This window comes from Castor canadensis, chromosome 2 (assembly GCF_047511655.1).
Source record: "Castor canadensis chromosome 2, mCasCan1.hap1v2, whole genome shotgun sequence".
Taxonomy (NCBI): domain Eukaryota; kingdom Metazoa; phylum Chordata; class Mammalia; order Rodentia; family Castoridae; genus Castor; species Castor canadensis.
This window is the reverse complement of record NC_133387.1, coordinates 180,487,468-180,503,426: the sequence shown is the minus strand read 5'-3', so window position 1 is coordinate 180,503,426 and position 15,959 is coordinate 180,487,468. Positions and strand designations below refer to the sequence as shown.

General features: G+C 43.8%; 1 protein-coding gene across 1 annotated transcript in view; it reads left to right on the top strand.

Annotated features, from left to right (window-relative positions):
* The window catches only part of Sorl1 (sortilin related receptor 1), a 163,475-nt gene that overhangs the window by 63,249 nt on the left and 84,267 nt on the right, over positions 1-15,959 (top strand). Inside the window, exons 12-14 of the mRNA XM_074066519.1 lie at positions 1,304-1,392; positions 12,321-12,499; positions 14,557-14,743. Of these exons, the coding sequence (XP_073922620.1) occupies positions 1,304-1,392; positions 12,321-12,499; positions 14,557-14,743 (455 nt within the window). The remainder of the gene's footprint in view (positions 1-1,303; positions 1,393-12,320; positions 12,500-14,556; positions 14,744-15,959) is intronic.

Below are 15,959 nucleotides of genomic sequence, written 5' to 3'. Positions count from 1 at the left end.
GCTTATGGTGATTTCAACGGGTTTAAAAATGCTGTATTCATTCTTATATAGGAAATACAACCATATTCACCTTCTTAACTTCCTTCTTTTACCTTCCCTCTCCCGTTAGTGACCTCCCCTTAGTGTGACCTGTTTTTCATAATACTTCTTACAGATTTCTTATGTTTTGTTTATTTCAAATGAGTTTTCCTTTACCTCATAGAACATGGGTATAAAAGCTACTTTACAATCCCAGTGCAATCATTTTAGGATCAGAACCTATTGACTCTCTTCTCCCTTGATAATTGGTTTCCTTTTCTGGATATGTTTGTATGTTGCATGTTGATTAATTTTAGTTTGTGTTCTGGACATGTGAATGAATGTGTGTAATTCAGTCTTTTTGGAGGATGCTGATATTTTTGCTTTAGTGTACAGCCAGCCAGTTTAAATTCTTACGGTAAGTTCTGTCTCACTTTCTGTAGATGGCAGCTCAATTGTCACTTCATTACTCTAAGCCTTACCTCTGCTACTTTGGGCTGAAGCTGAGATGTACATGAATTCATACATAGAGTTAAAGGACTTGTTTTTTTGACTATCTCATCTGAGCTTCCAGCCACACTCTCCCCAGCCTGCAGAGGCTTCTGTTCCTAGTTCTTTTGGAAGAGACAGTGTCCACTGAAGTTTGAGCTCTCTGGCTAGACCCAGGGAACTCCATGACTGGGGCTTTCCCTCTGGGCAAACCCACAACTGTGTGGGTAACTTCTCTAGGCTTTACGTCCCCTCCACACACTGCCTGCTTTTCTTTACTTTTCACCATCTTCTGGTAGTTGTCTTTTTGTATTTTGTCCAGAGTTTTTAGTTGTAATTAATAGGAACATTGGCCATAGGGTCCTGTACTGTCATAGTAGAACTAGATGTCCACCTGCTTTTTTATTTATTTTTTGCAATGCTGGGGATCAAACCCAAGGTCTCATGCAAACTAGGCAAGTACTGTACCACTGAGCTCTTCGCCAGGCTTCTGTTGGTTAATGTCTACTCTCTGGTGGTAAGGGAGATTTGGGGTTGATAACTCCTCCACAGGTTTTGGTCTGTCTTGCTTCTTCACTTGGGATATGAGCACTTGCTCTGTCTACCCCCAAGATTGTGTAGAGTGAATGAGGGGATGGATGTGAATGTGCTCTGTAAATTGAAAAATGGTATTCATGTGTTGACTGCTGCTGTGTATGCAAATGCGCGTGCATGTGTGTGTGTGTACGTACACGAAGGCGTGGTTTCTGCATTTACCTCCTCAGTGGTGCCTTCATTTCTGGTTTTTCCTCATTAGGCACTTCCTGGACCTCACTACTACACATGGGGAGACCATGGCGGCATCATCATGGCGATTGCCCAGGGCATGGAAACCAACGAGTTGAAGTAAGTGTCTGTGACCAAGCCTTAGTTAGTTCATGAATTATGAGGTACTGGGGATTGAACTTGGTGATTTTTAAACCTCTTAACATCAAACTGTTCTCCCAGAAAATTATGTCCCTTACAGGTGGATTCTCTATCTACTGTACCGGATTGTTGACTGTATTAGCGACCTCAGAAAATTGCTTAAACTGTTCTTGCCTGTAACTCAGGAACAGCGTCCTGCCCTTTTTATCTCAGAGGGGTGTTGTGAAAAATAAGTGAAGTATTCTTATTGGCTTGAAAATTACAGCTCTGTACAAATACGAAGACTTGATAACTAAAAATAACTAGAGTCTGTGTCTTCTCTTTGCTTTGTGTAATGTGACACAAAGATTTACTCAGAGAATGACTAATAAATAATAAGGCCTGAGTGGTGATTACAGAATGCATATAATTCAATAACCAGGTGACTTTTGCTGTGTGACTTTTGTTTTGGGGGTTCTCATAGACAGAGCTGGAAGGAAGCTCGGGGTTAACTGCTTCATTTTACAGATGAGGAAACTGAGGCTCAGCAAGGTGAAGTGCAGTGCCCAAGGTCTTCCCATTAGTTCGTGGCAGAGGCATCATTAAGACTTGGATCTTTTAGATTATGTCCTTTATGTAAAAACAAAAATGTCAAGAGTCTGTAACTTCTGTTCCCTCGAGTCCTGATTTTACCAGCATCAGTTCTTTGATGACTTTGATCACTTTCATGGAGTTACTGAACAGTTAATGTTGGGCCAGGGATGGCTGGCCTGCCTGTTTTTGAACTGAACCCATTAGATGGGTTAGAGAAGTGAAGAAGGCTTCTATAATCATCTTGTTTAGAGCCAGGAAGGAAGCTTTCTTTTCCTTTGCTCCTTTTAGAGTCAGGGCCAGCAGCAAGAGAGAGGAGGGCAGCTTGGAAAAGAGATCCTAGCAGCTGGTTTTCCCCCTGTGGTTAATTTGACATGTGCTGAGCAGCCTGGCCTCCAGAAAGCAGAGAGAGAAATGAAGCACTGGTGTTTGGCTTTCCACCTGGCTGTTCTCTACTCTATGGCACTGGTCAGCTGCTTCTTTAGAGCCAAGAGACAGAGGAGGCTCTGTGTCCATATTCGGGTTGGCTTTTGCTCAGATGACCACAGGCATAAAAAAGTGTGGCGCTTAACACGTTTATACTGACATCTGTATATTAATTTAATTCACATCTCACACATACAGCAAGCGCAACTTGTGCCAGGTTCTGTGTATCTAAAGACGAATAGGATGCTGTGTTTTGCCTTTAAGCAGCCAACCCTCTACTTATAAGATCGACGAGGAAACCATCATAGTGTTTAGAACATTGCTATGTGTGGAAGACACACAGGGAGGGAGAGTTTGGTTTCCTAGGAATATATTTCTTTTATGGCTTTAGATTTTACAGTGTTCTTGATTTCCCTTGTTAACTTCTCCACAGATTACATTTGCATTCCAGGCTGACTCCTCTGAAGGAGTTAGTGTGATTCTAGTCCTCTTACACCATCTGTCGGCACATATGTGCTCAGGGGACACAGCACCATTCTACCCTAGCTGGAGCAAATGCAACCAGGAAAATAAACCTACTGCCCTCCCTCGACGTTTGACAGTGACTTTGGAGACTATGGACATGGTGACATTCCTCTATTTGTGTAGGTCATTTGGAGGTATCTAATGCGTGGTTCTCATAAAGCATTTGCAAATATGGAAATATGGGCAGGCCACTTTTTGACAGGGACATGTGTCCCAAATATCAGCCTGAGCTTGGCCCCAATCTGTGGAGCCACCTGGCATTTACTCTATGTGTTACCCAAGGAGGTGTTTTGATTCTCCTCCTGCTGCTCTGAAAACCAGGAGAAAATGTTGTAATTAGTTCATATCCTCAAATGACTGGAGATTCATTGTAATGCCCAGGCATGAGAGAGGCAGTGTGTTACTCAGACTTTCTGTTGCTGAGAGAAACAAGCTCCATTTGAAGAGGTTTATTTTGGCTTACGGTGTGAGAGGTTTCAGTCCACCATCAGCTGGCTATGAATTGCTGTGAGCCTGTGGTGAGGCAGAATCATCATGGTGGGGGGCACATGGTGGAGAAGCTCACTTTATGGTGGTCAGGAAGCAGTGAGAGGCAGGAAGAGGTGGAGACAAGGAATGGGAAGCCAAAAGAGGCAGAAAGGGGGGCAGGGAACAAGGTACAGGAAGCAGAGCGAGGCAGAAAGGGTTGGAGGCAAGGTGCTTCTTACCAAGGCATGCTCCATGGACCTACTTCCTCCAGCTAGACCCCACCTCCTACTTTCCACTACCTCCCATGGTGCCATCAAATTATGAATCCATCAGGTGATCAATCCATTGATGAAAGAAGAGCCTCCTTGATGTAATCACCTCTCAGTGATTGGATCCATCAGTTGGGGACCAAGCCTTTAACATATCAGCTTTTTTGGGGGACTTTTCAGATCTAAACAATACTAGGGTACCTGTGACAGAACCCTTCTGAGTAAATCATAGTAATTTTGCTGTCCTGTGAGCCTCATAGCATTTATTGGCTGTCATAGTAATGTTGCATTGATCGTGTGCTGACTCCTTACTCAATTTAGTTACCTTTGCATTATGTACCTGAGTTTTTCAATTCATTAGTAAGGCCTTTGTAGACAAGTATTCCTATTCTATACAGGTTAGCAGGCACTTAGCAAATATTTGATTGATCAATAAGTAGATCATGCATATTTAGTCTTACAAGACTGCTTTTTTTTTTTTAAACTGATTTATAAAACTGGAAGGGGACCTGGTTAGAGTGCCACTGCACATCATCACAGGAGACCCCCTGCTTTTGAATTCAATGGAAATGACAACCCCCAGCACAATGGGGGCTTCCTGATGTGTGCAACTTGGCAGTGTCCTTGAGGCAACAGAGATGATCAGTCCAACTTCCTCAGCTTCCATCCAGGAAATATGATTTGTCAGGAGTTGGCACCCATGCTAGAGCATAAGCGTATTTCTGTTAGGAAACATTTCAGGTCAGTTACACAAACATTTGGTGAACATCTACAGTGAACCAGATGTTGTGTGAGACACCAAGGACAGGATGGTGAGTGAGGCATGCTTCAGGAGCTACCTGTGTCTACTGGGGCCCTGTGGTGTCTCTAAGCCAGTTGGAGAGACAGGCTGCAGGGAGAGGCTTGTTTTGAAGGGGAACTATCTGACCTGGAATCAATTTTAGTGGGGGAAGCCAAGTAGAGTACTAATAAAGTGGTAGTAGGGACAGAGGCAGGACCATTGCTTAAAGACTTGGGGGTTTGGGCTTTTTGTTTCTTGGTGGTGGGTTCACTTAAATTATTCATGTCTTTCCCTCCCTGATCAGCAGAGATAACTACTAATCAGAGTTGTTTGTTTCAGCTTCTGCTTTGATTCTCCACTGAGACTGTTACCTTTGTTATTGTTAATTGAAATTGAGAGCAAGCAGTGGAACGCTTTGTTTTGCTGTTATGTGTACATGTCTGAAATGAGCAAGTTAGAGCCTGAGCTGGGGATTTGCATGTGCACTCATTCAGCACGCTGTCCCAGGACCCCACTCATGGGATGCATAGGAACAGTTTTCTTTTTCTTGAGTATATTGCGAAATCTTCAGAGAAAGGTCCATTGTGTTTTTGTACCCTGACCAAGAAAAGATCCAAACACATGTTTGTTAGCTTAATCATGAGGGATGAGATCAATTTCTGCTGCTTTTTGGCAGTTTGTCTGTTGGCACGATGAGATTATTGATAGTTACAAATATTTTGGACTTGCCCACAAGCATCTTTTCTCTAAGGAAGTTTCTTATTTCATAGGGCTTCCTTTGGGAATTCTGAAAACTCCTGCTAAGACTACATGCAGCAGAATTAGCTGTTTTTTTATGAACCTGAGTAACATAAGCAGCCCACTGCTCCAGAGTAGGGAGACAGCACTTAGCCTCGTCACTGGATCCGGCACTTTACACTGGTAGTAACACTCTGAGCAGTTGTAGACAGCAACTCCCACCTCATTCTAACCCTATGCGGTGTCTGCTGATTGAGGGGTAGAGGAGCAGTTGTCCTTACCACATTTTAACTGTTGAGAAGCTGAGAGATGGGGTTAAAAGATGAAAATTCAGTGTGGTTTATTTAATTTCCTTCAGCAGGTGTTAATTATTGCTCCTTCTGTGTGCTAGGTATGGGGACAGGAAAATGAGTGAGTGATCTTGTTCTAATGAATGGCAGTCTAGTAGAAAACACTCTCAGTGAGCCAGGCATGGTGGTATACACCTGTAATCTCAGCTCTACTCAGTACCCAGGGATGAGAGGATAGTGGTCTGTGGCTGGCTGGGCAAAGGCATGGGACCTTAACTGAAATAACAACAACAACAACAACAACAACAACAAAATAAAGCATAAAGGGCTGGAGGTGAGGTTCAAGTGGTAGAGAGCTTGCCTCACAAGCACAAAGACCCTGAGTTCAAACTCTAGTACTTCCAAAAAAAAGAAAAGGAAAAATGCTCACAGAACTGGGTCATTTAAATATAGTAGGTATGAGATGGAGGTGAGCACAGGGTGCAGCGGGAGCTAGAATGAGAGCTAGATACCATCTCGAGCGCAGGGATGAATTCTTGTGGAGCTGTTTGGCCTTTTGTATTCACAGAGTGCAAAGTGGGAGGAGAGACAGGTGAGGAAAGAAGATGAGGTGGGTACTGAGGTAGCCAGTAGAGGCCAGGCCTTAGAGAATGGTACCTGTGCCTTACTGAAGAGATTAAACTGCCTTTGAGATGATAGCACCCCTCCTGAGGGCTTTCCCTTGGGGAACCACATGGCTAGATTGGCATTTTAGGAGTGTGGTGGATGAGGAGGCTGAATGAGTTAGGAGCAAGACTGGAGACCAGAGCTGATCCTGGCTGGGTTTTAGGACCGAGGCTGCAGGACAGGGACATGCCTCCTAACTAGCCTGGCTGACATGGGAAGTGACTATACCACTTAGAGAAAGACAGACCCCAAGGACAAGGCTTGCAGGGTCATTTGGACAGGTTGCACCGAGTGACTGCTGCATGTCCCAGGGAAGAAGGCCAGCAGGGGTCTGGCCACATGACATCGCATGGCTCAACATTCTGCCACCTGTGACGGAGCAGCGCCCAAGCTTTGCTTAACAGTTCTGGTAATGGGAGAGCTTCCATTTCTCTTTGGAACACTTTGCTCACACATTCACTCCCTCTCTTCCTCCATCCCTCATTCATTCGTTCATCTGTTCATTCGCAAGTGCCACTTACGAGTGCAGGTTCTCTGGTAAGAGAGAGTCCAAATCCAGCTTTTCTTCAGTGGGCTTAGTTCTCCCTGGAAACGCAGCTCATATTTCTTCTCACCTAAAAGCCTTTCAGACATCTGAGGACCTGTCCTTGTTCTCTTGGCATCTGTCATTCCATGGACAGTGCCTACTTCTTTCCCCATATGCTGTAGGGTCCTGAATCTCCTAGGTTCTGCCGTCTGCCTTAGGGTGGCATAGTCTTAAAATGTAGGTTCAAGATTTGACCCCAATATCCCAAAACAGGTGGAAGACATTGGGATTATGATTCTGGACACTTTTTCCATTAGTTATAACCTAAGGCTACATTCCCTTTTTTTAAATTTAGAGACAGGGTTTCCCTATGTAGTTCAGGCTGGCTTCAAACTCACGATCCTCCCACCTTATCCTCTTGAGTGCTGGGATTGCAGGTGTGAACCACTATGCCTGCTCTGGATTTCCATTTTTCTTTTCTTTTTTTTAAAATTATGTTAGTGGGGGTTGAACATAGGACTTTGTGCCTCCTAGGCAGGCGATCTACCACTTGAGCCACACCTCCACCCCTTTTTGCTGTGGTTATTTTTGAGATAGGGTCTCGCTTTGTGGCTGGGCTGCCTGGTCCTCATCCTTCTAGTTATGCTTCCCACATAGCTGGGATGATAGGTGCATACCACCCAGCCATTGATTGAGATGGGGTCTTTTTGTCCAGGCTGGCCTCGAACTACAATCCTACTGATCTTTGCCTGCTAAGTAGCTAGGATTACAGACTTGAGTCACCCATACCTGGCCTGTTCATTTTTGATAGCCACTCAGAACTTGTGACTCCGGTTGCACATTTTTGAAAACCAAGATACCATGTGTGTATCACGAGATGCTGAGATATTAAGTATACCACTTAATCACTTCTGAAGGATGTGTATAAAGATGTGGGGGATTTTTGTTACCTCAGACAATCCCCATGTGCACCTTCTCAGTCAATCGTACCCACTCCTGTATTCCTGCCCACTAAAGGCAACTTCTGCTCTGATTTTATTTTTATCACCATAAGCTTAGTTTTGCCTGCTCCAGAGTGTCTTTCTTTCTTTCTTTCTTTTTTTCCGGAACTGGGGTTTGAACTCAGGGCCTACACCTTGAGCCACTCCACCTGCCCTTTTTTGTGATGAGTTTTTTCGAGATAGGGTCTCCAGAACTATTTGCCCAGGCTGGCTTTGAACTGAGATCCTCCTGTTCTCTGCCTCCTGAGTAGCTAGGATAACAGGTGTGAGTTATTGGCACCTGGCTTAGAGTTTCATATGTACATTTTTTTGTATTTGGCTTCTTTTTACTCAGTGTGAGATTTAGCCATCTTGTATCGGTCAACTGAGTTCAATTCAACTAAAAAACTCAAGAGTCCTTTTATTTTATGGATCTTATTAAAGGCCAGATATTTCTTATTCTGTATTTGAGCAGGTAGGCTTTTGAAACTATACATGGAACCTTATTTTTATTGTCATTTTTTTCTTATTCTTTGAAAGTGTATTGAATCTCATTTTTGGATCTTATTATATTATTTGTACAATTAGCCTGTGTACCCTTTGGAAATGGGGCAGATTCACATTCAAGATCACGGTGTAGACTGTTGACAGATGTGTTGAGCTCTGTGAGAAATAGAACTTTTATTATGGGTAAATATCAAACCTTTTATCAGCCCACTTAGGCTTTGTGTATTTCAGCAGTAGTGGTGGAATGCTGTCTAACTGCGTGGCCCACAAACATCTTTATGTAAAATGATGTTCCTCTGTCACTGCCCTGTTCTTCCAATCGAGAATTACCAGGAAAAGGACATGGATCCATGTGCTGGGACTTGCATATGAAATCATTTGGGTTCCAGCCCTGACTTCCTTTTTTCTTAGCATTCTCAAATCACCTCTTTCTTAATCCATTCTCAAAACCACTTTTCTTCTTTAGGAAACAAAGCTGTTTTCCTCTTCTAGTCTTTGAGATCTTTGTTCTCCATGACTCTTGTGGAAATGATTAAAATGGAGTCTGCATTCATTCTATCTTTGTCTTTATGTTCTCCAAAATTAATTTTATGCTTATTTTCTCTTAAATTTCCTGTTTCTTTCCCTTGTCCAGATTGAATATTGTTCTTGGTGAAGATGAAGCAAAATAGAAATTTGTTGTTACTTAAATTCCATCAGCCATCACAACAATGATACTATTCTTTTCTAATCCTTTGTAGAATTACTAGTTAATCGAACCCCCCATTCCACTGACCCATCAATCTACCAGCTGTTTTGGTAATTTGAATCATAAGCTTTGACTCATTTTATTTTATTTTTAATTTATTTTTATTTTAACTTTTTTTTTTTTTGGCAGAACTAGGACATGAACTCAGGGCCTCAAGCTCACTAGGCAAAGTGCTCTCCCACTTGAACCACACTCCCATCCCTTTTTTGCTTTAGTTATTTTTCAGATGGGTTTTGTGCTTTTTGCTTGGGCAGGCCTTGGACCTATGCCTCCTGTATAGTGTGAATCCTAAGTATGCACCACCATGAACGGCTTATTCTTTGAGATAGCGTATCACTAGCTTTTTTTTTTTTTCCTCCTTTTTTGCCTGGGCTGGCCTTGAATGGTGATCCTCCCGTCTCTGCCTCCAACTCATTTTAAATTTGAGTTGTCTGGCTACTATTCTAACAGACTTCTATGAGAATTACAGCTAGAATGAACTGATAGGTTATTGCTGCTCTTTAGGTTTTTGTGCTTTGTTATATAGTTCTTCCTATCTTGAACATGTCTTGAAAATCTGAGGTTATCATGGATTTTTCTGTACAGCCACAAAATTGCATCGTAAGTTGAGTATCTACCACTGCTTCGCCCTTTTAAGTAATCTGTGGTTGTTTCATATTATTGTATGTCTTATTATCTGACCTCCCATCCTCTTGAGTTTTTGGTCCTGGGGTTTTGTCTGTATTTTTTATCTAAACAACTTGAGGTCCCCATTGCTGAGGGCTAGGGCTCTGTATCTTAAGAATCCAGAGATGACTTGGCTTGTTTTTCTCTCAAGGTTCTTGTCATTTCACCAACAAGTTTTCATTTGGGACCAGAATTCATTCAAAATAGATGTTCCATTAGCTGTTGCAGCTGGAAATGTGACTGTCCTTTTCCCCAACTTCTGAAATACCATTTTCTCCGTGAGCAATTTATTCTCAGGTACAAGGCTGCGTTTGGCCCACACCTGCTGGTAAGCCTCATTAAGGACTGTCAGTGTCCTTTGGGACTCTCAAGAAACAGGATGACTCATTTCCTGAGGCTATCTTTAGTTTAAGAGTTCTTAAATGGAATTAACTTGGCAATGTACAAGTAGATGACGTCTAACACTGTCACAGAGCAGGTGGGTCATTCCCAGCATGTCTGATGAATAGGCCAAGTCTGCAGCTTGATTTAAAAGCCTTTGGCTTGTCATGCTGCTAAAAGGAGTACATTGAACAAGTTAACTTACCCAAATATCAGCTTCAAAACGCACCTAAACCTAAAGCTTGAGGACCAGGTGAGAATTTCCCAAATTCTTATATGACCTGTGGAGGGGCCACTTAGTCTCCGGTGGACACTCATTATCCTGCTGGGGAACCCACCACTTGCATTAACCTCTAGCCTTCTGGGAGAGGAAATCAGTTGTGGAAATCTCAACATGGAAGTATTTGGATTGAGTGAGGTTGTGAAAAGATTTATGTCAAGTAGTGGAGTTCAGAGGGAGTAAAACTAAAATCTCAAAATATAGGAAAAGTGAAAGAAAAAGGTTTATACATGATTAGAATTTAAGAGAAACCCAAGTAACCAGCTGGTGGCTCATGCCTTAATCCTAGCTACTTGTGAGGCTAAGATTGGGAGGTTTGTGGTTCCAGGCCAGCCCAGGCAGAGAGTTCACCAGACCCCACGTCAACCAATAGCTAGGCACAGTGGTGTGTGCCTGCCGTCCCAAGCTACATAGGAGCTGGGGTCAGGAGAATTGCAGTTCCAGACCAAAAAATTCCCCAAACCCCCTCTCAGTGGAAAAAAGCTCCATATGGTGCCATGTACCTGTCATCCCAGCTACAGCAGAAATAGGATCACAGTCCAGGCTGGCCTGGGCAAAAAGCAAGATCCCATCCCTGAAATAGCCAGAGTAAAAGGGGATGGAGGCATGACTCAAGTGGTTGAGCACCTGCCTTCAAGTGCACAGCCCTGAGTTCAAACTCCAGTACCACAAAGAAAGAGAGAGAAATACAGAGATCCAAGTAGCTCCATGGTTCTAACAAAAGCCCATGTAAAGGAAAACTTCAAATTAGTACAGTTAACTAAGACCTGTTTTTTTATTCCAAGGGCTTGCTGTCTTGTTCTGATACAGTCTGCTTGGAGACTTCTCTCAGGGCATACTCTTCCTCCATCTTTTAATGTTTAAGACCACCGAAAAGTTAGAAAAGTGTGTAAAGAATACCCATGTGGTCTTCCCCCAAGAGTCACTTCTTATTCAATATTTTGTCACTTTTCTTTACTTCCCCCATCTATGTATTTATCTGTCCTCTTTATCTATTAAAAAAATGACTTTTTGAATCATTTGAAAGAAAGTTAAGGACTCATGCCCTCTCAGTGCTAAGTATGTACTTCAACATGTGTCTCCAGTAAGTAAAGGAGTTTTCCTGTTTAATCATACCTTAGTATTATTTATAGACTATTTCTCATTTGTCCCATATTATTGTTGTTGATGGATGCTTTTTAAAATTCCCTCCCCCATTCCAGGATTCAGTCAGTCCAGCAGTGGATCCTAGATTGGATTTACACATTGCGTTTGGTGATTAATGCTCTGTAGTCTGTCTTAATCTGTAACAACCCCGCCCTCTGCCTGTTTTGTTTGTTGGCTTGTTTTTATAGCTTTGATATTTTTTTTTTTGTTTTTTTGAGAATCGAGAGCAGCTGCCCACATCCTAGATCTGTTCAGTTGCATAACATGCTACTTAGATGATGTGTTGTACTTACACTTCACTCAGGAAGTACATACTGTCAGGCTGTCTGACTCCTGGGGATGCTGTTTGGTTAAGGTTATACCTCAACAATTCACTGTAAAATTATATTTCCCACCGTGTGGGGGATGATTGGTCTGTGGGTTGATAGCTTTAGATCACGGGAACATTTGGTCCCCAGATACTTCATTGAGTGCTTCTACTGTCCAGTGGTGGCCCTTGTCTGATTTGCTTATTACAGTGGGGGTGTCAGAATGATGTTTTTTCACATTCCATCATTTTCAGTGCTGACTAGATGACATTCTAATGTAAGAAAAAAGATTTTCCTTTCTCTCCAATATCAGTTGTTATTTTTCTTTTTTTTTAATGTTCAAATTTCCCTAAATTTGGGCATTTGGAGCCCCTTCAGCTGGTTCCTGTGTCCTTTTGGTGCTGGAGATTGAACCCAGGGACCCACTCTACACTGAACGATACTCCCAGCTCTTGTGTCCTTTTGAGATGACTGCATTAGTCTTTGAGGATTTCTTGTTCAACTGTGCAACATCCCCTGTTACAGTCAGAGTCAGGCATTTCCCCAAGGAACCGTGGTTGACCTGATTTGGAAACCATGCTGTGGCCTCAAGGGACTGTAACCTCAAAGCTTCTTGTACTTGCATTGGGCAGATACAGTACCAACGAGGGTGAGACATGGAAGACGTTCATGTTCTCTGAGAGACCGGTGTTTGTGTATGGGCTTCTCACAGAACCTGGGGAGAAGAGCACTGTCTTCACCATCTTCGGCTCCAACAAGGAGAATGTCCACAGCTGGCTTATCCTCCAGGTCAATGCCACAGATGCTTTGGGTAAGCCATCACCTCATGGGTCCTTTCCGTGGAGATAATGATTGATCTCCCAGTATGTGCAAAGCACCAGCTCAGATAGAGTCTGGGATTCACTGTGAAAACCAGAGGGAGGCCAGTGGGGGTCACTCAGCTCCTCTCAATGGTACTTTAAGCTGATTCCTTGTATCTTGTTTCTGGTGCAGTATTGTGTCAGCGTACACTAAGGTTAAATACTGGCATAAGTGGGTAAATGAAAAACATTTTTTTCCAAATCAGCAATTCCAAGGGAACATACTTAGTGAGTTGCCTGTGCAAGTCAACTGTTGCTGTGGCAAAATACCAAAGACAATCAACTTAAAAAAATACTTATTTTGGCTCATGGTTGCAGAGGTTTCAGTCCATGGTTGCTTGGCTCTGTTGCTTTGGACTTGTGGCAGGAGCCTTAGTGGAGGTCTGTTCACCTCATGGGGTGGGATGGGGGGCACAGAGAGACAGACAGATAGACACTCAGACTCTGAGTCCCAGTATCCCCTTCAAAGGCACATCCTCAATGACCTAACCACTGTGTCTTTCCACTAGGCCTTCAAAGGTTTGCACTGAGACCAAGCTGTCAATACCTGTGCCTTTGGGGGACATTTGTGATCTGGACTATTGCTGTGCCTTAGTCTCTGTAAACCAGTGTCCCCAGTGGTGCAGGGTCCTCTCAAAGCTGGCTAGGCTGTGGTATCATACTGCTAGTCTAGACATGGGACCTGTGAGAACAGGGAGAATGATACTCTTCAGTGTCCCTTCCCTGTCTCCCAATGTTGCCCTTCCTTTCCTATTCCTCTGCTTTGGCTGACATTATTCCAGCTGCCCAGGACGCCTCCCAAGTCTTCTCACTGCCACCCATTCAACTTCCATGAATTGGTGGAATCCTTTCCATATTTCAGGATTGAGCATATTTGTTGCTGGTATTGCACCCAGAAGACATCTCACTTTTCTATGCCCAGAAATAAGTATATTCATCAAATTCTAAATTTGTCTCTAACACTCCATCAGCTAAACTAATAAGACTCTTAAAATCAAGAACTTGTCCTGTGCATATTTTTATTCCACCTACTGAGTAGCCTGATTGCTTCACAGTCAGTAAGGTTTTAATAAGTCTTTGCTCATTTAAGCACCATTGAATTGACAGTTGTGTATCAGCTTTGGGTAGTATTTAATCTGACCAAAGATGCATATATGTATAAGTTACTAGTGCAGACATATGCATACTCTGGAATTTCTGTAGAAAGCACTCTATTGACATTTTGAATGAATGAGGGCAGGTAGAGTGACTGCCAGCTGTCTTGGCATTCCGCAGTCTCTTCACAAATATCTAATACATACAAGTAGAGCACGCACATTCTTCAGTGCTCTCAGGCCACACTGCTGAATGGTCCACACTACCAGAGGAAGCGGACAAGGTGCAACAGTCCTGGATGACATCACCAACCCAGGGTTTAGCCTGTCCCTAGCTCCCTAGGAGAGAAACATTCCTGGGTACCTATTTCTAAAGGCACCTGTTGCATCTCAGCATAATTCAGAAGTTTGGCTAGGTGTGGTGGTGCACACCCATAATCCCAGCACTTAGGAGGCTGAGGCTGGAGGACCATGAGTTACAGGCCAGCTTGAGCTACATAGTGAGACCCTGTCTCAAATGCCCCACCCCCCAAAAATAATCATTCAGAAATCTAGTGGTGTAAAGTGGCTTGTTTCTTCCCAGGTCTTTCAGATGAACATCTGTACTTCAAGTGACATTATTTTTATTCTCTCAGATATTTCTGTTTTGGCAGTACCGGGGCTTGAACTCAGGGCCTCTTCCTTGCTAGGCAGGTGCTCTACCACCTGAGCCATGGCCCAGCCCTTCATTTTCATTCTCATGGGTGCTGCCAGCTGCAGCATAAGCCAGGTAGAGGCCTAGGATAGCTCCTGACTGCACTTGCTGTTTGGCAGCAAGATGCACTGGAGGTGGGGGCTGGGCTGCGGGGTGGTGAGTCACAGACCCTTCCTGGACCTCACTCTGATACTTCATGCTGTCTGTCTTTTGTCCTCAGGGGTTCCCTGCACAGAGAATGACTATAAGCTGTGGTCCCCCTCTGATGAAAGGGGGAATGAATGTTTGCTAGGACATAAGACTGTTTTCAAACGGAGGACCCCCCATGCAACATGCTTTAACGGAGAAGACTTTGACAGACCGGTGGTTGTGTCCAATTGCTCCTGCACCCGGGAGGACTATGAATGGTTTGTTCTCCTGCAAAGCCTGGGACATTGAGTTGCATTATATGTACAAAGCAGTGTGGGGCTGATGGACAAGGACATGGTCCTTTCCCTGAGAAAGGGAAAGGAATAGAGGGAAATGTATATTTATTTAGCATCTCTTACATGTCAGCGGCTCTGCTGGGCACTTCCTACTTACACTGTGTGCGTTAGCTCTTACAGCCATGTCATGCAGTAGAGTGTTGTGACTTCAGGAAGCTGCAGTCATTTCTGTGGGGATAGATAGCTCTGGGCTTTATTTCTAGGAGGTGACCCAAAAAGGGACCATGCTAGACTGGGCATAGTGACACACATCTGTAATCCTAGCTATATAGGAGACATGGATAGGAGGATCACAGTCCCAAGGCTGTGTCCCAGAGCAAAAGTGTGAGACCTTACTTGAAAAATAACTGAAGCAAAAAGGTCTGCAGGTGTGGCTCAAATGACAGAGCTCCTGCCTAGCAAGCCCGAGGCTCTGAGTACAAATCCCAGTAAAAAAGAAAGAAAAAGGACCATGCCAAAGTTCCATTGTAGGTGACTTGTTTTTCTTAGGACCCCCATCCTACAGGGCTCGTCCTTCCTTATCTGAAGTGAGGAGATGTTAGTATATGTATTTTTCATCATTTATTATTCCTTGAGCAAAACGTCCAAGGCCTTGCTGGGAATGTTAAGCAGAAGAAGTGACATCATTGTGACGGGATGGGAGGGGCAGGGGCCTTAGAGGAAGAGCAGGTGCCTATTGGGACCATTGAAAGGAAGAGCTGGGGTTTGTAGTTGGAAATCAGGAATTTTTTTTTTCTGGTGATACTGGGTTTTGAACTCAGGGCCTTGTGCTTGCTAGGCAGGCCCTCCAGCACTCAAAGTACATCTCCACCCCAAGTCAGGGAATGCTTGGAAGAGGTCCTGTTTGAGGTGGGCTTTGAGGTTGCATCTGGATATGGGGACGGATCATTCGCAGGCCATGTGGCAGCAGTGCGGTAGTGTGGAGGCAGGAGAGTATCGTTAGCAAGTTGGTTTGCATGCCTTGGTGGGTGTGTGGGGTGGGGTCCGTGCGTGGAGATGAGGTGGGAAAGGCAACATGTAGTAGGAGTGGAGACTGAGGGGCTGGAGCCCATTCTCGAAGCTGGAGGGGCCTTGACAGCTTTTGAGGGCAGTGGGCAGCACAGCCGAGGGAAGATGGTACCAGCAGCAGAGTGCAGAG